We start from the raw sequence: 21,130 nt of genomic DNA, 5'->3' as shown, positions 1-21,130 counted from the left end.
CCCATCAATCTCCAAGCTTTAAATGTGCTGTCATACCTTTCATGCTGGAGGTCTTGCATCTGTCTGCTTTTTGCTAGCTATTTGCAAGAAGGAAAACCCTTGTGTGGATGGAACTCTACAGGAGTGAGACACTCCACACAGGTTCTCTTTAGCTAGACAGCCTCCATATTTTTGTCTCCTGACTCTGCCTGCTTCCTTCTATCCACCCTACGGTGACTACTCTATGGGCCTCTATTCTACTCACTGTTCCTGTGCTGCAGAATTTCATTTGCACACCTCTAGTCAACTTTTTTTCTTACTTCATAATATTTTTGAAGATCTCACTGCCATAAGAATGATTTCATTATAACAACCTCCTGCACTTTAGTCATTTTGCACAAACTGGGCCCTTAACAAGAGTGCTGCTTATGCAATAACGCCTTGTAGAGCATGTCTGTGTGCATCTTGCTAGGGGCTGATCAGAAAGGGCTGATAGGCTCTACAACAGAAAGCTTCCTGATTTTTCTGGCTGACACTAATATTTTTATTCAGAACTTTATATTTCAACATTAATTGTATTGGCTGGTCTCTCTTACATGTCTGAAAGGCATTTTAATTTTTTTTAAATAAAGAAGATGCTTTAATGGAAAAGCCCAGAAACTTAGCCCAGGCATCTCAGATCACATGCAGGAGTGACTAAATTTTGCCATCCACATGTTTGAGATTCAAAACTTGCCCCACTAACTACAAATGTTATCTTATAAAAAACAAAACAAACAACAAATACCCAAACTAAGTAGCTAGAAACAATGTTTACCCCTACAATCTTGCTTTTTTTTTTTTTAATGAGTAATGTGACTTTTATTCTCTTTATTTATGCTTTTTGTTTTTTGAGGTACTGAGGCCTGACACGTGCATCATTTTTACCGCTCTCCAGCCAATTTTTTAATTCAGGAAGGAAGAGAAAGAAGAGAGAGAGAAAAAAGAGAGAGAGAAAGGGGAGAGGAGGCAGAGAGAGAGAGAGAGAGAGAGAGACTTCTTTGAGAACTCACTGTCTTCAATGAATCACAACCAAACCACTCATTTTTCTCATAAAGGTTCACATTATATGCTCTTCCTTTACTTTTTGAAGAATCATTTTTTCTCTCTACTGAGCTACAATTGTTTTGTGAATGTGCACACATGATTTTTTAACACAAATTTAATTTTTAACATTTTTTTATTATCCTGGGCAGGGGTAGATAGCATAATGGTTATGCAAAGAGATTTTTCTGTCTGAGGCTCCAAAGTCCCCTGCACCATCATAAGCCAGAGCTGAGAAGTGCTCTGGTGAAGACAAAAAAAAAAAAAAAAAGAAAGAAACAAAGAAAGAAAGAAAAAAGAAAAATGGAGATAGTTTAAAAAATATTATCTTAATTTATTGGATACAGACAGCCAGTAATCGAGAAGGTGGAGACAGAGAGACACTGCAGCACTGCCTCACCACTCACAAAACTTTCACCCTGCAGATGGGGACCAGGGGCCCAAACTTGGGTCCTTGCTCACTGTAACATGTGTGCTCAACCAGGTGTGCCAGCCCATTAATTTCTTTTCATATAGGAACACACAAGTGATCAGCTTGTGAACAAAGTTTTTTCGTCTGAAGGTTCAGCAAGCCTGATTATTTACACACATTTTTAACAAACATTAGTCTTTCCTATCTTTATAAAATTTGGGCATGATTGTTTTCCTCCTATCCTATCATCTTTTTAATGTCAAATGTAGGATTCACTAGAAAGAACACTGGTCTGTAAATTATAAGTACTACTGCACTATTTTTTGTTTTTAAAAAGATCTGTTGATTTAATGAGAAAGACAGACAAACAGGTCAGAGCAGCACTCTGGCATCTGTGTTGCTGTGACTTGAATCCAGGTCCTCGCCCATGCAAATCCCGCACTACCAATTGAATAATTTCCCAAGTTGACTTATTTTAAGATATGTCCATCCCATAACTATCTGTGTGGTCTTGGAAAATGACTCATCCCTGTCACTAATATTTGTTTCAGTTCTGACTCTCCCCAGGGCATTAGGAAAATTTGATTTCCTATAGATAGATAAAGCTCCTCACTGTGTATTTCATTGTTTATTTATTTTTTTTGGTGGGGGGGGTGATTACATTAGCATTTTACTAATACCTGTACTTTAATTTTAGTAATTTCTTCATGTATCCATACTTCAAATAGATTTCTCTGACCAAACTGTGAATTCCTCGAGGGAAGAGGGGTTATTCAAATCTTTATCTTTGTCCCGGCATAGCCTTCATCATATTACAAAGGTTCAACTCTTCCAGATTGCTCTTGGTATAATTCCTTCAGTATACCTCTGCCAGGTTGCTAATACAACCATTATACTTTAGAAAAAATATGCAGCCAAGTTAGAAATACTCATGGAACTCTGCAGGGCTTCCCAGGACCACCCATGCTATGCCCCTCCTCCCTCAAGATGCACCTGCTCACTAACCCATTCATATTCCACTCACACCCACACAGTCTCATCTTGATTTACTTTTCATATCATTCAAAATTCTCCAAGATAACCTCACTCTTCCCTTCAGCTCTCTCTCTCTCTCTCCCCCCTTTTCCAACATAGTCTCTGAAGCCTCCAGCTATGATTGAAGCTCTATAACAGCAGGACAGACCATGCTCAGTATAAAACAGAACCAGAATTCATACCTGACACTCAATAAATACTTACTGATTCACTGACCTCTCCCCTCTATATACCTATCAGAGACTGAACAAGTGGAAAAAAAAAACACCAAAAATAATTCATTCACATGGCTTACCTGTAAAGAGGTTCTACAAGGTCCTTTTCAAGAAAATCATGATCATTCTTAACAGCCACAATGTTGATGGGAAATTGGGAATCTGAAAGAAATGGAGGCATTTATGTATCTTGTTTTAGCTTTATGGTTACCAACATCATGAGGTCATGACATGTCTATCTGAACAACAGATCTTAATAGCAGTCTTTATCCATTGATGGGTGTTTTGGAAATGGTGAAAATAGCAGTTTTATTTTTATCACAATAAATGTGTTTCAGGGTACAAAAGAAATGTGAACTATGAGAATAACCAAGTGCCTGACCTTGGATAAGGCTGAAAGTACTAAGTGTCTACATTTTTATAGCTCATCTTCAGCACAGATATTTGCCTGACTGGAGAAGAGTTTTCACATGTTCACCACTGACCTAAGGTGTAGGTTGGAGACTTCTACTCTGAACAGTGCTCAGAACACTTAATTTGGCAGTTTTTTTCTTTCTCCTTCAGAAAGCAAACACCCCAAAATAACTGAAAACTTGGCAGTTTCAAATATTCTCTTGTAGCAAAATCTTGAGTTACCTTGGACTATTAGCAAAAGAGTTAACAAAACCTACGGAAAAAAAAAAACTACCTTAAAAAAATAAAAAGAAGAAATTCAACATCACGGCATTTCTTCCACAGACTATTCATTCTGGCTTTGGAGGTCATGAGCAATACTCAAGACACAGTGCTAATTTAATTTAATTTGTTTTTAAAAAAGATTTATGCATGTGCAAGACACAGAGAGATAGAGAAGCAGAAGGAGAGAGAGGACATGAGCATCACTTTCATACATACAATGCCATCAATTGAACTCAGGACCTCATGCTTGAGGGTCCAATGTCTAAACGCTGGGCCACCACAATGTTAAATTTAAGCATTACAATTGCAGAAGTAAAAAAAAAAAAAATCTGGAGATGACTGTCTTAGAGGCCACAGTCAGATCAAAATATGTCAGTTTATTCTCATGATTCTGTTAGTCTTTCTCCTTCTCATTTTGTTTTTGTACTGTCTCTGCCTTGCCAATCACAATAAATATGAGTATCTAAAATTTAATGTGAATTGGGAGCTGGGGAAAAAGTCAAGCAAGTAAATTCTAGATGGTGCCAGCATGAAGGCCTTCTCACTCTGCTGGAAAGGGAGCTTGTATAGATATTGGCAGAGAGTGTGTGTGTAGTAGTGAGGAACACAGACAGGTAATCCAGCTGCTCTACTTTGCATTCTGGCTCTGCTACCCCCTAGCTGCAGAATTATGCACAGGGCACTCACTCCTCAGTTTCTGCTTCCTCATCTGTAAGATGGGAATGATTTGTATTGTAACGCCTCTGCTCTGGTGTGGTAAAATATTCAGTGGACAACGTATATAAAATACTTGAACAGTAGCTTGTATGTAGTGAGTTCTATAGAAGTGTTTGCTCTTATTCTCAACACATTTATCAATTTATTTATCTGTTTATTTATTTTGACTTCAGTGTTATCACTGGGGCTAGGTGCTTGCACTACGAATCCACTGTTTCTGGTGGTCATTTTTCCCCCATTTTATTGGACAAGACAGAGAGAAAACTGAGAGAGGAGGGGAAGACAGAGAGAGAGAGAGAGAAAGGGAGAGAGAGACAGAGAGACACCTGCAGACCTGGTTTGCTGCTTGTGTAGCGGAAGTCCCCTCTATAGGCCCCTCTAAGGAGCCAGGGGCTTAAACCTGGATCCTTTTGAGGATCGTTGTGCTTAACAAGGTGCGCTACCACCTGGCTCCCCTCTCATCACATTTATTCAATGCATATGGTTCAGGTACACTCTGAATTTACTTACATCTTCTTAGTCATTTATAAACCTCACATTTCAGTAGCATAATGTTCTGAGTTTAGAAAGAGAGTGCACAATGTAGCAGAAAAATGTACTGTTAAGTCCTGGGAAACTGAAATCCTTGACTCTGGTTCTTTCATCTTATACCCTTGGAAATAACACTTAATCTTTTCAGGCCTCTCTTTCATAATCAGTAAATTGTTGTATGAGAGGCAGTTAGAAGTGAAGGAAGCTTAGAGCAAAACCGTAAGATTTCCCTTTCCTCGTCCAAAAGGTGTCTGTTTTATGAAAAATTTTCATTGGAGATTCTAGAGTAGAAAGCACATTCAAGGATATGCTCACATATATCCTCATAGAATATAAGTGAGAGAAGTTAAAGAAGTATTTTTATTTTTTACAAAACTGAGTATTTGGTGAGTAGAAAAGATCCACTAGAGAGTTAAAGATAATGTATTGATTTTTCCCACTCAACGTACATTTACGCCATTAGAAAGAGAAGGCATTTGGTTTTTCTGTTTGGGATGTTAAGACAGTCTGTGGTTAGCCTACAGATCCACTCCCCCAAGTCTCTGGACCCTGCTCTGTGCCCTGGGAACTTCTGTGTGGATTCCAAGGGGATCTATTCAAAGGGGGACTGGTTGCTGGCTTCCTCTGGTATCTGACCAATGGGCAGCCCTGGCTGGAGACAGAGGGAGAAAGAAGTGTGAGATGAGGGTACCTGTCCTTTTGGCTTTCTCTATAGGAGGCTGCTCATGGTCAGCTATGCCCTCCATTCCTAGGTCCAGCACAGAGAATCTATTCTTTTTTTTTAAATATTTATTTACTTATTCCCTTTTGTTGCCCTTGTTTTACTATAGTTATTGATGTCATCGTTGTTTTAGGATAAGACAGAGAGAAATGGAGAGAGGAGGGGAAGACAGAGAGGGGGAGAGAAAGACAGACACCTGCAGACCTGCTTCACCACCTGTGAAGTGACTCACCTGCAGGTGGGGAGCGGGGGGGCTCGAACCAGGATCCTTACGCCGGTCCTTGTGCTTTGCGCCACCTCTGCTTAATGCATTGCACTACCACCCGACTCCTAAGAATCTATTCTTTTCTGAGGTCTGACTCCCTCTGCCTTTCTCTTGGACCTGGGGTCAGCCACAGCTCTGGGCTCCATACAGCTCTTTTTCTTTTCCTATCTTTCGTGACTTTCACAATGGACAATTTTAGAAATCAATTCTCACAATACCTTCACTGCAGAGTCTTTGCTAATTCACCATATAAAGATTATTCAAGAGATTGTAAAAAACTGGTTGTTATTTTAGATAGACAAGACATAGCTTAGAAAGTATATTGAGCATCAATTAAAATATCACTGAAAGAAAGTATGAAGCTGACAGTAGAGACAACCTTTCCCAAACCCAGAAAAACAAAATAACACTGGATTCATCTTTTCTCTTAAACTTCTCCATGTACATTAAACAGAAATAAAGAAATGTCCACAATTAGTCTTGTGGTTATCTAGGAAACTTTATCCAACATTGATCCATTGTGTTTTCAAGAAAACTGATAGTAATGAGGAAAAAAGAATCAAAGAAGAAAGAATAAAGACAAGAACCGAAAGATAGCTCACCTAGTAGAGTTTGTACTGTGGCAGGCGTAGAGACCTTGGGCTTGAGTCTTGACACCACATGGGCGTACCAGGGCACTGGTGGAAGCTCCATGGGTGGTAGCACTAAGCTGTGGTGTCTCTATCTCAGTTTCTTCTCTCTCTCTCTCTCTCTCTCTCTGTGTGTGTGTGTGTGTGTGTCTCTCCCTCTCTCACTTGTTTTCTCTATCTAAAATCAAAAGAATGAAAAAGCTCCTGGGAGCGGCACTGCATTGAAGAAAATAAGGAAGTGCAGAAAAGTTGCTGATGGCAGAACACAAAGAGGAAAAAGAGACAAGAAGCAGAAAGCAAAGCAATTTCAAGTGAGAAGCAGAAGGCAAGATAGGCTTGCAAACAATACTCATCTCTAAATTGGCATCAGTCTCAGCTCTGGGCATTGCAAAAGCTGAGGGAAAGAGAAAGCAAAAGAAAAATGGCTGAAAAAGACCTAGAAGTCAGAAACACCACAGGACACATGCAATTCATTCTGGACTTTCTCTCCTCATACAGAGCAAAGGGAAGGTCAACCTACCCTCATACAACTGAGCGTATTGTGGGAAGCCAGCAGCTCGGAGCCAGTCACATGCTTCCTTTGCTTCAATTTCTGAAAAACACAAGAAAGGGAAATACGTGAGTCCAACAGCCACACACTGACACTCTATTTCTTAATCGAGGAGAGACTAGTGAGCATTGTGTACATTCTTACAAAGCAATATTGTTCTCAGTAAGTCTGTATAAGTAGGTCTACTCAGACATGGGTGCAAAATGAGCAGGTATCACAAAGGTACTTGTTATGTGCCTACTAAGATTATCTTCAATGTTGAGTCATAAGTATTTAGATGATAACAAAAACCACAGCTTGTAGAACACAAAGGCTGAGAAAAAAAAGGTTCTATATGTATACCAGGGAACTAGAGAACCAAGGAGAAGGAAGAAATACGTCCCTCTAATCTATTTTTTAATGCTTTAAAAAGAAAAATTACAGAGATAAGGCTATTTACCTTGCATTTCTTTATGTTTTCACATAATGAAAGGAAGAGTCCAAGTGGGTCTATGAAAATGTATTTTCTCATGAAGAAAGGAAAGCCATTATAGTGGCTAGAAGAAGGTTCAGTGGTAAAACACAGGAGTGCACTCTGCTTTTTATGTGAGTGCTTAACCAGATGTGCCACCACCTGGCCCCTCACTGCTTTTTAAAGAAGATTGAGCGCCAAGATCCAATCTATTATAATTTTCTTTTTTAACTTTACTAATAGCTTTAATTCCCAATGCTCCACAACAACGTGCTCATTCATCAAGTACATTAGAACGATTTCAAATTGAAGAGGTGCAGTATGGAAAAGTAAGCTTGAGGTGGCATAATTGAGACACAGGGTTGATGGGGATATTATAATAGAATCTTTGAGAACCAAACCCACAAAGTTGATCTGTCCTTTGGGTGACTATTTTTGGTGTGGACACACCGGCTGTATGTTGGACTGCCTCCTTGGATAAGCTGTGGGGTGGAATGGTGGGGGTCTACAGTATGTGAACCCAGTTACTTTTGGACCTTGTGATTCTGGATCATTTCTCAACCACAACTCTGTTACATAAATATTAATGCAAGTGGGGAAGGGGGAATTATCTGTTAAGAGCCCAGATTCTCCAAACTAAATGAAGCAGACAGAACAGGGTTTCATCAAGGCCCCTTCCTTTGCAGTTGGGATTGAGCTCAGTCAGACATTGTATTTCCATTTACTCTGATGTTCACTTTTCCCTGGAGCCAGAGGTGGAGAGAACAAGGCATTCTTGGGACTGCTGCACAAAAAATCTGCACTAACCTCAGCTGTGGGCCCAAGACTGTGCAACAATGTTGAAAGTGTGATGCTTGTGCTGCCTAGTATTTAATGTGACAGATATCTGGGACTTGTTAGGAAGACAGACCAAAGGCCAGTTCTTACTCATCCAGGCCCCAAATGGAATAATGAAAACCTCTAGCACCATTGATCAAGCTGGATGTGGCCTGAGTTTGGCAGGAAATTGTGGGACACAGAGCCTGTGATGGCCTCTGACCCGAGTGCCTGCTTCTTTTGCCATCCCCTAGCCTACAGTCATTCTGGGGACTGACAGTTTCTAGATCTTGAGTGTCTTCTGACATGAAGGTTTTTCCACACAGTTTTTACTAGCACAGACAGACCTAATGTACACTCTTCCCATTCATGCACATATCATTCAGAAAAGACCCAGGGGCATCAAGCTGGAAATAAAAACTTTAGAAGCATTTTTTTAACCATGAGGGGTGTCTCTGAGACCATGAGCACAGTTAATAATTAATGTGTGGCTGAAACTGTTCTATATTTGCTACCTTGGGTTTTCTCTTCAGTGAGTACAAAGGACAATTACCCTATGGCTCGGTAGTCACTTGAGTTTTTCTGTGTGAAAATTTCCCCTCTGGTAACTACACAAGTCTCTCAGGGGAAGAAAAAAAATGTACATTCAGACTGTAATATGTGGACACTGCGTTGAGTTGCTTCTGAATCAGATATAGGCTGTTGTTTTCTAGATTTTCAAAACCTACTGTCTGCTTCAAAATAATGTGGTTGATAATCATGAAAACAATAATAAGTAATTTCTGGATGTACTCTAGGTAGAATTATGAACAAGCAAGTCTTTGAGAAGAGCAAAGAATTCCGTATTTTCTATTTGAACCTCACAAATAGTGCACCATTTTCTATGCTATTATTACTTTTACTGTTATCAATATTTAGTAGCAAGCAGGTGAGTCCCAAGCAGAATGGTCATGAAAATCAAAGGAGACTTGGAAGGCAGGGGATTTTCAAGAGAAAACGCAAAGGAGAGCAGCAAGTAAATATGCAAAAAAGGGTGCACTCCACCAGCACAGGAAGGAAGGGACAGAAAGGGACATGTTAGCTGGGGAGAGGAGGCCTAGCAGGGGTCCATATAGGAAAAATATTTTTGGAACTGATAGCTGGGCCATGGAATAGGCCTCAGGTCAGCCTGAGAGATTTTATTTCAAAAGCTATTTATACACAAGTGGAACCTGAACTGGAATTGGTGTACTGCACCAAAGTAAAAGACTCTGGGGTGTGTGTGTGTGTGTGTGTGTGTGTGTGTGTGTGTGTGTGTGTGTGTGTGTGTGTAAATACAGGTCCAAGAAGGATGACAGAGGATCCAGTGGGGTTGTGTTGTTATATGGAAAATTTGGAAATGTTATGCATGTAGAAACTACTGTATTTACTGTTGAATGTAAAACATTAATTCCCCAATAAAGAAATAAAAAAAAAAAGCTGTTTAGAGGGCGCTGGTGCGCAATGGTGGAAATGGGCCTAAGTTGGGAGTAACAGTGTTTTGCAGGCAGCTATCATGGGAGAGAGGAGGAAATTTTTAAAAATTTCTTAATTGGGGAATTAATGTTCTATATTCAACAGTAAATACAATAGTTTGTACATGCATAACATTTCCCAGTTTTCCATATAACAATACAACCTCCACTAGGTCCTCTGTCATCCTTTTTGGACCTGTATGCCCTACTCACCCCCCCACCCACCCCAGAGTCTTTTACTTTGGTGCAATATGCCAATTCCAGTTCAGGTGTGAGAGAGAGGAATTTTACTCATGTGTCAACAACTACATTGTAAACTACAAGTCTCCCAATAAAAATTATAAAAAACAAAAACAAACAAACAATAAAAAAAAAAAACTAGGGAAAGAGAGAGACAGGCTGGGAGTATGAATTGACCTGTCAATGCCCATGTTCAGTGGGGAAATAATTACAGAAGCCAGACCTTCCACCTTCTGCATCCCACAATGACCCTGGGTCCATACTCCCAGAGGTATAAAGAATAGGGAAGCTATCAGGGGAGGGGATGGTATATGGAGCTCTAGTGGTGGGAATTGTGTGGAGTTGTACCCCTCTTAGCCTATGTTTTTTGTCAGTGTTTCCATTTCATAAATAAAAATTTAAAAAATACAAAAAAAAAAACCAAGAAAAAAGTAAATGGTTATTTAGATGACTTCAAAACAAAAACAGAATTCCGTATGATTCAGCAATCTCACTTGCAGATTTTCATTTGAGAAATATTAAATCATTAACTTGAAAAGTTAAATTCAACCCAATGTCTATTTCAGCACTGTCTTAATAGCTAAGCTGTGGAAACAGGTCCATCAATAGATGAATGGATAAAGAAGATGTGGTATATGTACATAATGATGTACTATTCAGCTACAAAAATTATGAAAAGGTGTCCTTCGCAGCAAAATGGAAGGCATTCAAGAGGATTACACAAAGTGCAGTAAATCCAAGGAGAAAAACATATTGGACAATTTCACTTGTGTGTGCAGTATAAGGAAACAAAACAGATGAACAGATAAAACTAAAAATAAACCAGCAGACATTGACAACATTGAAAATTAAGGTTCCCACTGGGTGTGTGTATGGGGGTGGGTGAGCCTGTAGTTGGCTACAAGTAGGGAAGGTGTTTAACAGATGGCTATGGGTGCTAATTAAAAAACATTTTTTTTTTGAAAAAACAAAAATGACTCTACTATATAGTATAGGTAGGGCTCTCATCCATCATCCCTTGATCCTATCACCACCATTCTCTCAGGGATGAAGAATTCCCCAAGAATACCATACACCCCCATTCTAAAGAGAACAAGGAATTTTGGGATGTTAAGTTTACAGTTGTTAGCAGGGGTTGGGGGGGAAGAAGGTGGAAATAAATTGACTGAAAACAAGATACTTGTTTTTCAATTGATAGTTTGATCCAAACAAAAAATCAAATAAACCTTTTCACTCATAAATTGATAAGGTGTTCCATGGTCTTCCATGGGCCACGTCTCTTATGATTCTGCTTGAGGGAAAGTCACCATCTTTGCCTCTGCTGCCTTTTCTACAGTAGGAGGAGGCTGTCTCATCACTGTTTGTGACACTAAATTTAAAATGTATTTTAATTATACAGAATCATGTTTAAAAGCAAAACAAGTACAAAAAAGTCACAATGAAAGAAAGCCAATTCATTCCATCATCATTTAATATGCTATTAGTCAAAATGCTAATCTGACCCTAACTTTGGTTTCCTACTTTTTGACATATATTCACATTTTTATCATATAAGACTACTATAAGAAGTCAGGCAGTAGTGCAGCGGGTTAAGCGCATGTGGCACAAAGCACAAGGACCAGCATAAGGATCCGGGTTCAAGCCACCAGCTCCTCACCTGCAGAGGGTTGATTCACAAGCGGTGAATCTTTCTCTTCCCCTCTCTGTCTTCCCCTCCTCTCTCCATTTCTGTCCTATCTAACAATAACAACAACAATAAAAAAAACAAAGGCAACAAAAAGGGGATAAATAAATAAATATTTTAAAAGACCATTATAGGCAAAAATGGGAAATTTACTTTATGTTGAGAATGTTGCCTATCTTTTAAATACTTGCTTTGAAAGTATTTTACTTATTTATCTATTTTGGATAGAGACAGAGAAATTGATAGGGACGGGAGAGATAGAGAGGGAAAGAGAGACATCTGCAGCCCTGTTTCTTGCTCATGAAGCTTTCCTACTGCAGGTTGGGACTGGGGACTTGAACCTGGGTTCCTGTCACTGGAATGTGTGTGCGCCACCACCTGCCCCCCACCAAATACCTGATTTTTGAATGCTGCCACTTGTACTTCACTTCTGGCAGGTGCCTGCACCAGGTAGCCCCCCCCCCCAAAAAAAAAATCAGTTTAGTAGAACCTCACTAGTACAAAACTATGGAAATTCTGGAAGATTTATTAGTGATTTACATGTTGTTTCTTTATAGAATTATCCTTTAGTGCCATACAAATACAGTTAGTTAGGTATGCAAGGCTCAGAAGGACCTCAATCAAGTAAAGAGTTATAGAATTATCCTTTAGTGACATACAAATACAGTTAGTTAGGTATGCAAGGCTCAGAAGGACCTCAATCAAGTAAAGAGTTTTTGAGGCCTGCAAATCTGCTGCCCAGGTTTGAGAGTTTCCTCTCATGTTACAATCTCCCCAAATTCTCTTAACTGCTGCTTTCTGGAGTGCCTGGGAACAGTGTGTTCCCAGTGCTAAGCTTTTAAAGTACATCTTGGTTTACATTACTTTTGGCACAACAAACATCCCCCCCCTCCAGCTAACTCTAAAGAATACTGTATTTTCTAAATGACAAAAAATTAGTTAATTAATTAATTAAATTAGGGCCATCAAACTTTATTATCATCAGAAAATCAGATAGCAAAAGGAGCCTGTATGTCATGGGAAATTTATGAAATCATTACAAGTGATCATATATATATATATGTATATACATATATATATTTTTTTCTTACAAATCTCTTGGGATTTCAATGGCTCCAATTAAAGTAGGCCTTCTTTCTTTAGTGTTCATTAACAGTAACTAAGAGAAGTGGTGGGAAAAAACAGCACAAATTTCCACCTGATTTACAAAAGTGGGCTTCTGAATAGAAGTTTCTTTTTTTTCCATTTCAAGTGGTCTCCATGGTGGATACCCTCTTTCTGAAAAATTACAGGTGACTCAACCATCACAAGATGTTTGCAGTGGTTGCAATTATCATTATTAAAGTGAGCCAAAGGTATTAACATTTCAACACGCTCATGGGTGTTGGCTTAGGATGATTTAGAAGGCAGTTAGCTTCCTTATTAACCTACTACCACTCAAAGCAAATGACTCTTTTGTCTTCTGATGGAATTCCTTAAGTGAAATTTCCATTTACTGAAGGTGTATTTACTTGACCATACAGTAGGCTAGTTTTTTAAGAGAACCAAGGTCAGAACATACATCTCATCTAAATATGAATTACGAAATCTATATTATTAATAGAACCATATTTGCCAACACATTTTTTCTAATTTTTGTACTCTGAATCTATATAGTGAGTTTACTGTGATGTGCTAAAAGTCCTGAAAACATTTTAAGTGTATGCCAAGTATACTTGATTTCTAATACACAAAAAATATGCTTGCTTAATATTACAGATTACTAACAGGTTATTGAGAGAAAATTTAAGATTCTTGTTTACCAGATATTTAAATCAGTGAAGCAAATGCTAAACACCCATTTTTATGTCTCCATAACGTTTTTTCTTTCCTTTTTCTTTTTTTTTGCCTCCAGGTTTGTCACCGGGGCTTGGTGCCAGCACTACAAATCCACTGCTCCTGGAGGCCATTTTTCAGTTTTTGTTTATTTTTTATTGGTTAGGACAGAGAGAAATCTAGAAAGGGGGGGTAAATAGAGAGGGGGAGAGAAAGACAGACACCAGCAGACCTGCTTCACCATTTGTAAAGTGACCCTCCTCCCCCTGCAGGTAGGGAGCTTGGGTTCAAACCAGGATCCTTGTGCTTCCTGCTATGTGCACTTAACCTGGCGTACTACTGCTCGGCCATCTATCCGTAACTTAAGGCAAAATTTTCCTTGATGTCAGCTAATGCATACATAACTACGGAAGAAATGCTGAAGATGTTTATGTCCCCATGACACCAAATTACATCGAATTAAGATGGAAAGCCAGAGCTAAATTTATGTACTTTCTCCCAATACAAGAGCTAGAGACATGCTGAGACATGCCATTCCAGTGGACATCAATTCTAATCACTATCCTTAGTTCCCAGGTCTTGAAGTATCTTCTGTAAACTGAATTCCTAACAAAAATAATTTCTTTTTTTTTTAACTTTTTAATGTTTATTTATTTATTTTCCCTTTTGTTGCCCTTGTTTTTTATCATTGTTGTTATTGATGTCGTCGTTGTTAGGACAGAGAGAAATGGAGAGAGGAGGGGAAGACAGAAACGGGGAGGTAAAGGTAGACACCTGCAGACCTGTTTCACTGCCTGTGAAGTGACTCCCATGCAGGTAGGGAGCCTGAGGCTCCAACAGGGATCCTTATGCTGGTCCTTGAGCTTTGTGCCATGTGTGCTTAACCTGCTGCGCTACTGCCTGACTCCCACAAAAATAATTTTTATCAGAGTAAAAGAGAATCTAGTCACTCAAAGGTTGTTTATAATTACTCTTTTCCAGATTTATTTGTAAAATCGTATCTGTATATAATTTATTATTTAATTATTAAATTTATATATATTAAAAACTCGTACACACATTTCTGCTTCTATGTTCGCAGCATTCCCCTACCCTTACTGGTCACTGTGTAATTTGCAGTATTTCTCTAGCTGGGAAGCATATATTACCCATCCCACAGACATTCTACCACCTAGTCCACCTAGTTCTGCTATGTTTCCTGCTTTTTTTTTTTTTTTTACCTTTTCCCATCAGGCTATTATGTCTCAGATTGAGCCTATTCCTTAGCCTGGGCCCTGGAATGACAACAGAGGGAACAAATCTGCAGCAGGCCAACTGTTGGTATGTAATTATGAACAAGAAACAAACTTCTGTTGTTTTACACCACAACAAACTCGGGGAACAATCTGCTCCACTAGCATAATCTAGCATAAACTCAGTTAACACAGCCTTGAGCCATTGATCCTATAGGCAAAGCACACCAAATGCATCATGGACCTTTCTTTCAATTTGTGGCTGGTGCTGGTTATCCATTTCTGTGTCACAGAAATCAGCGCAGTTTTAATGATCATTTCTGCTTGGAATTTAGCTGCCCTGCCTACAGTGTTGAGGATTCTTTCACACTCATCTCTTATGTGCATCCATATGCATGTGTGGACACACATTTTCACACAGTCTTTCTATCACATGCACACAGTTACACCACAGAACATCAAAGGGACAGCTGCGATTTAACAAGGAGTCTTCAAGAATATAATTATTATCCATGTCCATATTTTCAATAGCGCAACAATGTAGAAGACCTCCACAACCCAACCAATCTCGAATTAAAAAAAAAAAAGCAGAAAATATATGTGTTACCAGCCAAATACTTTCTGACCAGATTGCTTTGACTCAAGTTTTCCATGAGGCAGAGTAGTTCTTTATTCTCTTCTTTCATTCAGTACAGATTGTTCCCATCAGGCGCTTGTGGTATTTCTCAGGGAGGCTGCATGCGTACACAGCACATGAACATCCCAGCTTTTTGAAGTTGTGAAGCCACTGCCTACCACTGAATCTCAAGAGATCTTCAAGATGGAGTCAGTAAAAGAACTGAAATGCAAGGTAGTGAAGGATAGAGTTGATTCAGATAATTAGAAGGAGGGTCATAATTTGCAGGCATTGGCCAAAACATATTTATATTGACCCACTAAGATAATACAGCTTTGCGTAATCTTAACTTAGCACAATGGAAATGAGTTTCAGGATGTAGTCTCTCTCTCTCTCTCTCTCTCTCCCTCTCCCTCTCCCTCTCCCTCTCCCTCTCCCTCTCCCTCTCCCTCTCCCTCTCCCTCTCCCTCTCCCTCTCCCTCTCCCTCTCCCTCTCCCTCTCCCTCCCTCCCCTCCTCCTTTGGTTTCTTTTGGAAATGTAAAGATTAAGAATCCATGGTAGCTGACTTGATATTGCCTCTCAGGAGTTTTAGCTTCCACAAGGATGGCCAGATTGCATTCACTCTCTGTTATGTCAATGAACTCTTGCCCAAGAAGGAACAACAGTTTTGAACAAACCCCACCACAGCTAGAAAGTCACATTTCTTAGCTTTGGATATACTCACTATCTACCCATCTCTTTCAACTCAGTAACTTATTAAAATTGAGGTACATTAGTTTCAACTACACAACACAATTCAATAATGTGCATGCTGAGAAATGCTCACTACACTACAATATATCTAGTTAACATCAGGCACCAAGCAGATTTACTTTTAAGAATTTTTTTATGAGTTAAAAAAATTACGTCTTAATGAATCAAACCCCTTCTATATCTATTTTCTGCCATATCTGAATATCTATACTTCCAAAAGCTTATATGCTATTTCAATTACTTAGCTCAGTTTTTTTTTTTTTAATAGCTCCATGAGTACTCTAATTACATCAGAAGCTTTCCTGATATGAGGGAAAATTGTATGATGCAGTCATCAGAATGAGCACATAATCTATGTGGATAAAATAACCCCAACGATTTTACAGATCCTTTTCAATCCATTTACTTTGTAGGGCTGGCATGGTGCTATATAGTTCGAAGGGTTCTGGCTCCAAAAACAAGACATTATGCACATAAATTCAGCAGTTGTAATATTTAGATCAGAACTACTGCTTACTTAGTCTAATCCCATGAAAAGATGCACACAATTCAAGTGCAATTTCTTTACCTAACTATATACAAAAATATCATAATGTATACATGCATTTGTATTTCACTTTTGTTTGCTGGGAAATCTTTACTGGGATAAAATATTTACTGGAAATCTATCCATCTGTTTGTGTCAGCTTTCTGGAATGCTTTCTAGCTGCCTGTAATGGCTCAGTGGACAATTTTCTGAGAACACATCATTCACTACCCCCTCCCATCAAAGATAGCTTCAAGAAACTACGTTTCTATTAAGTTGTCAACTACAAATTTATTTTTCTTCATGCTCTTCAAGGCTAGAGTACCGAGTTTAGAGGTCTGCTCTCTAAGTGTTGGGGCTTTTATTCTGTAATTCTTTAATAAGATGCTAACACTACATACCCTTTACAACAAGTAATTTAAAATGAGCTTATGTAGATGAAATGGAAGATTATGCTCCTAGCTAAAGAGATGGGAAGTTTAAATGGCATGTTGCCCCCCCCCCAGACACTTTTTTCACCAGACACAGTGTGATGCACTAATGACTTGGGTCAGATTATGCTGTAACATGGTGTACTGATAGTGACATAAATTGCACCACAAATAAGATAACAGGTAAAATAAACTTTAAAAGTTTTAAATGTTGGGAGTTGGGCAGTAGCACAGCAGGTTAAGCACATGTGGCCCAAAGCATAAGGACCGGTGTAAGGATCCCAGTTCTAGCCCCTGGCTCCCCACCTGCAGGTGAGTTGCTCGCAAGTGGTGAAGCAGGTCTGCAGGTGTCTCTCTTTCTCTCCTCCTCTCTGTCTCCCCTCTTCTCTCCATTTCTCTCTGTCCTATCCAACAACAACAATAATAACTACAACAAGGGCAACAAAAGGAAATAAATAAATATTTAAAATATTTTAAATGTTTAAAATATAGAAAACATTTAGAAATATTTTAATAGCTTCAACACTCTGGCCTCCAAATGTATGGTGGAAGGTTCAAGAGTGGTGAAGCAGAACTACAGATCTCTCCCTCCCCGCCCCCCTCCCTCTTCCTCCCTCCTTTACCTCTGATTCTCTCTCTTTCTGCCACCCTTCTCACTTTCTCTCTCTCAACTTTAGGCTGAGGCTTGGTGCTGACAGTACAAATCTACCACTCCTTGTGGCCATCCCCTTGCCCTTTCTTCCTATTTTCTTTGTAGGACAGAGAAGAAAGAAATTGAGTGGGGTGGAGCAAGAGAGAGAAAGACACCTGCAGGCCTGCTTCACCACTTTTGAAGCTTCTCCCTTGCAGGTGGGAAGTGGGGGTTCAAACTCTGGTCTTTGCAAGTGGTGATATGTGTGCTTACCCAGGTGAGCTACTGCCCAGCCTCCTCCTCTCAGTTTCTCTGTTCTATCAAATTAAACAATATTTGAAAAGCTTAATTTGTATAGTAGATAACTTCTAATTCTAAAGATACTTTTGGGTGGTCAGGGAGGTGTCGCAGAGGATAAAAGCATTGCATGCTCAAGCATGAGGTCCTGAGTTCAATCCCTAGTAGCACATGTACCAAAGTGATATCTGGTTCTTTCTCTCTTCTCCTCCTATCTTTCTCATAAATAAATAAATAAATAAATAAATAAATAAATAAATATCTTTAAAAAAGAAAAAGATTCTTTTGGGCCTTAATAATTATTGCCACAAGATCTTGATTGAATCTCTTCAGATTTTAAATTTAAAAACACAGTAGGAAATGACAGACATATCGATCCTGTAAATATACAACTACTTTCTTTTCATTCTCTCCCCCTTTCTCATCCCCTACCCCTTCACCTTCCTCTTCCCCTTTCCCTTCCTCCTTGTCCCTTCCCCTCCTATCACCAGGACTTCACAACTCCAGGTCTGATATTTTTAGATAGAGAGGATGACACCACATTATGGAAGATCTGTCCCTTCCCCTCCTATCACCAGGACTTCACAACTCCAGGTCTGATATTTTTAGATAGAGGGGATGAAACCACATTATGGGAGCTTCTGTCCCTTCCCTTCCTATGACCAGGACTTCACAACTCCAGGTCTGATATTTTTAGATAGAGGGAATGACACCACATTATGGGAGCTTCCCCCGTGTGTTGGGGACAATGAGGGCTGGGCTTGAGCCAGCGTCATGCACGTGGTCAAGCATGTGGACTGTCCAGGTGAGTTATTCTGCTTTCCCACACTACTTCTAAATTGAAGTATAAAGAACACAACTTTATATAATATAAATATAATTTAATTGCCTGACCAGGTTTGGGTGCATAACAATCTCTTTTTAAATGTAATCACTTTGATGGTTTTGACTAGTATGCTTGCCCTCATATTCACTGAATACAGCTATAAATGTATTATTTCCAAGAGGAACATCCTTGAACACAAACTAACGGTGACTTAAAATTTCCTCAAGAATAATAAAATCTAAACCTAAGAATTGAAATACACATTCAGAGGCTTTTTTTTTTAACCTTTTAATTGAAATACACATACAAGATTAAGGTATACTAGAGCAAGGAGGGGGGGGGCGCAGAGGACACAAACTAATTTAGCAAGTTACTGTTACCAAGGATCTTTGAATGACTAAAGCTTCAGCAAAGGGACACTGCCAGAAGCAATAGCAGATAACACTGACTCCTGTTGTGCTACTCAGACTGGCAAATATCAGAGAAGCAACTCAAGGACAGGCTGAACAAAGGGAAGCACAGCATTTTAGCAACTTTCTGACAAGATTTCATGACAAATAAAAAGATCCAAGTAGATACTGTACTTATTTTAAAAGGCCAAATAAAAATAACTTCAATTATCTGATAGCTAGTAAGAAGACAGGCAACAAAAGAGAGAGTGAGACAAAGAAAACTTGCTATAATTCACTTAGAGCATATAGTCTCTTATCCTTTTATTATGAAGATATGTACATGCATCTAGGTCAAGTACACTATCTATTTTACACACCCCTTAAATAAAATTGCAATCATTGAAAATTATGCCTTTTTTTCCTTCCCGTTTTTCTAAATTAGCATTTTAACAGTATTTCACAAAATCTTTAGATTTCAAGGGTATAATTTCAAACCCAAATCTGGTGTTTAAGTCACCACACTTTTCATCAAAGTTCTGTGTCCAACCTTCCAATTGTCTTCCCACCTTAAAAGTTCAAGAAACAGTTTGGTTACCTTTTTTTTTTTTTTTCATATTTATGTGTTTTAATTCTCTATATTCGCACAAGAGAGAAACCATGTAAAGTTGTCCTTCACTTCTTAACTTAGTTACTTCTAGTTCCAGCCACTATGCTCCAAATGATACAATCTGATCTTTTTATTGCTGTGTAGTATTCCATCATATATATATATCCCATAACCTCTTTATCTTTACCCCATCTGTCATTGGGCAATTAGGCTGCTTATGAACTTTGGCTATTGTAAGTAATGCAGCTATGAACATAAGTATACATATACATCACTTTGAATTAGTACTTTCATGTCTAATGAAAGTGGCACTGCTGGACCATAAGAGTATTTCCATTTTTATTTGTTTAAGGACTCCTCAAATTGTTTTCCATAGGGGCTATACCAGTTTGCATTCAACCAGCTATGATGATATCTTTTTATATATCTATACCAGTTTGCATTCAACCAGCTAGATAATAATAAAAAAATATTTATTTATGAGAAAGACAGGAGGAGAGACAAAGAACCAGACATCACTCTGGCACATGTGCTGCCAGGGATCAAACTCAGGACCTCATGCTTGAGAGTCCAAAGCTTTATCAATGCACCACCTCCCGGACCACTGTAGATGATATCTTTTAAACATCTTTCTATGTTAGTAGTTATACTCAAACATTCAAGATAACTGAATAACATTCTTACTGATATTACTTTAGAAAGCATCTTCCTTTTATTAATTCATGCTCCCACACTCATGGGTTAAAAATAATAAATTTAGTTCTCTGGAGACTTGCATTCTAAATAAAGAATTTTCCAGAACATGCATCCTTGTGGATGCATTTCAGAGAGTACTTCTGGGTTGACATTTCTCATGTTATTTTACATTCTGGGTTAAGACACATCTCATATGGTTTTAATTTATATTCTCAGCAGACTTCAAAAAGGAAATTCCAAGTGGAAGTTTACTCATACATTAGAACTATGTTTAAATGATGCTATAGGGATGTCTTAAACTAACATAAGTCAGGAAGTTCACAATTAAGGTTAGATTCTGGACCATGTTCCCACCTTTCCTTCTTGTACTTGCAAAGTAGATATTTTATATAACAGCTGTTCTGCTTGTCATTGACCTCTGGCATAAGTATTAAGATAATTCCAAAGATGAAAGACACATTTAACTTAATGGAATGAACTACCATTTTTTTTAGAGAGTGTTGCTTAAGCTTCAAGGTTACACTCAAAACCAAACAAATAAACCAGATGAAATAAAGACTCCATGAATTATTTTAGTGACTAGATGAGTATTTAGAGTATACATGACACCTCAAGTTCTTCAGGTACTAAAAGCAAAACAGCCCTCAAACTTCTAAAACTAGTAGATTTACCAAGACTGTGTCTCTTTAAGGGAAAAAAAATTTTTTCTGTGTATGTTGGTTTAAAATTATTCTTATAAAGGGTTCTTTAAAAGGGAAAACATTCTAACTTCATTTTTGCTCTTAACTAACAGCATATTTAATTAAAA

At 38.6% G+C, this 21,130-nt stretch overlaps 1 protein-coding gene and 1 long non-coding RNA gene across 10 annotated transcripts in view; one reads left to right on the top strand and one right to left on the bottom strand.

The window, feature by feature from the left end:
• LOC132538640 (uncharacterized) overlaps positions 1–21,130 on the top strand; it is a 915,711-nt gene that overhangs the window by 274,559 nt on the left and 620,022 nt on the right. The window lies entirely within an intron of this gene.
• Positions 1–21,130, bottom strand: part of STARD13 (StAR related lipid transfer domain containing 13) — a 576,918-nt gene that overhangs the window by 68,335 nt on the left and 487,453 nt on the right. For all 9 annotated transcript variants that reach the window (XM_060191640.1, XM_060191639.1, XM_016186926.2 and 6 more), the window contains 2 exons: positions 6,786–6,857; positions 2,805–2,886 (listed from right to left, as the gene is read on the bottom strand). In XM_060191640.1, coding sequence (XP_060047623.1) covers positions 2,805–2,886; positions 6,786–6,857 — 154 coding nt within the window. The remainder of the gene's footprint in view (positions 1–2,804; positions 2,887–6,785; positions 6,858–21,130) is intronic.

This window comes from Erinaceus europaeus, chromosome 5 (genome assembly GCF_950295315.1).
Source record: "Erinaceus europaeus chromosome 5, mEriEur2.1, whole genome shotgun sequence".
Lineage (NCBI taxonomy): Eukaryota > Metazoa > Chordata > Mammalia > Eulipotyphla > Erinaceidae > Erinaceus > Erinaceus europaeus.
Note: the sequence above shows the minus strand (reverse complement) of the source record. Positions and strands in the feature narration are given on the sequence as shown.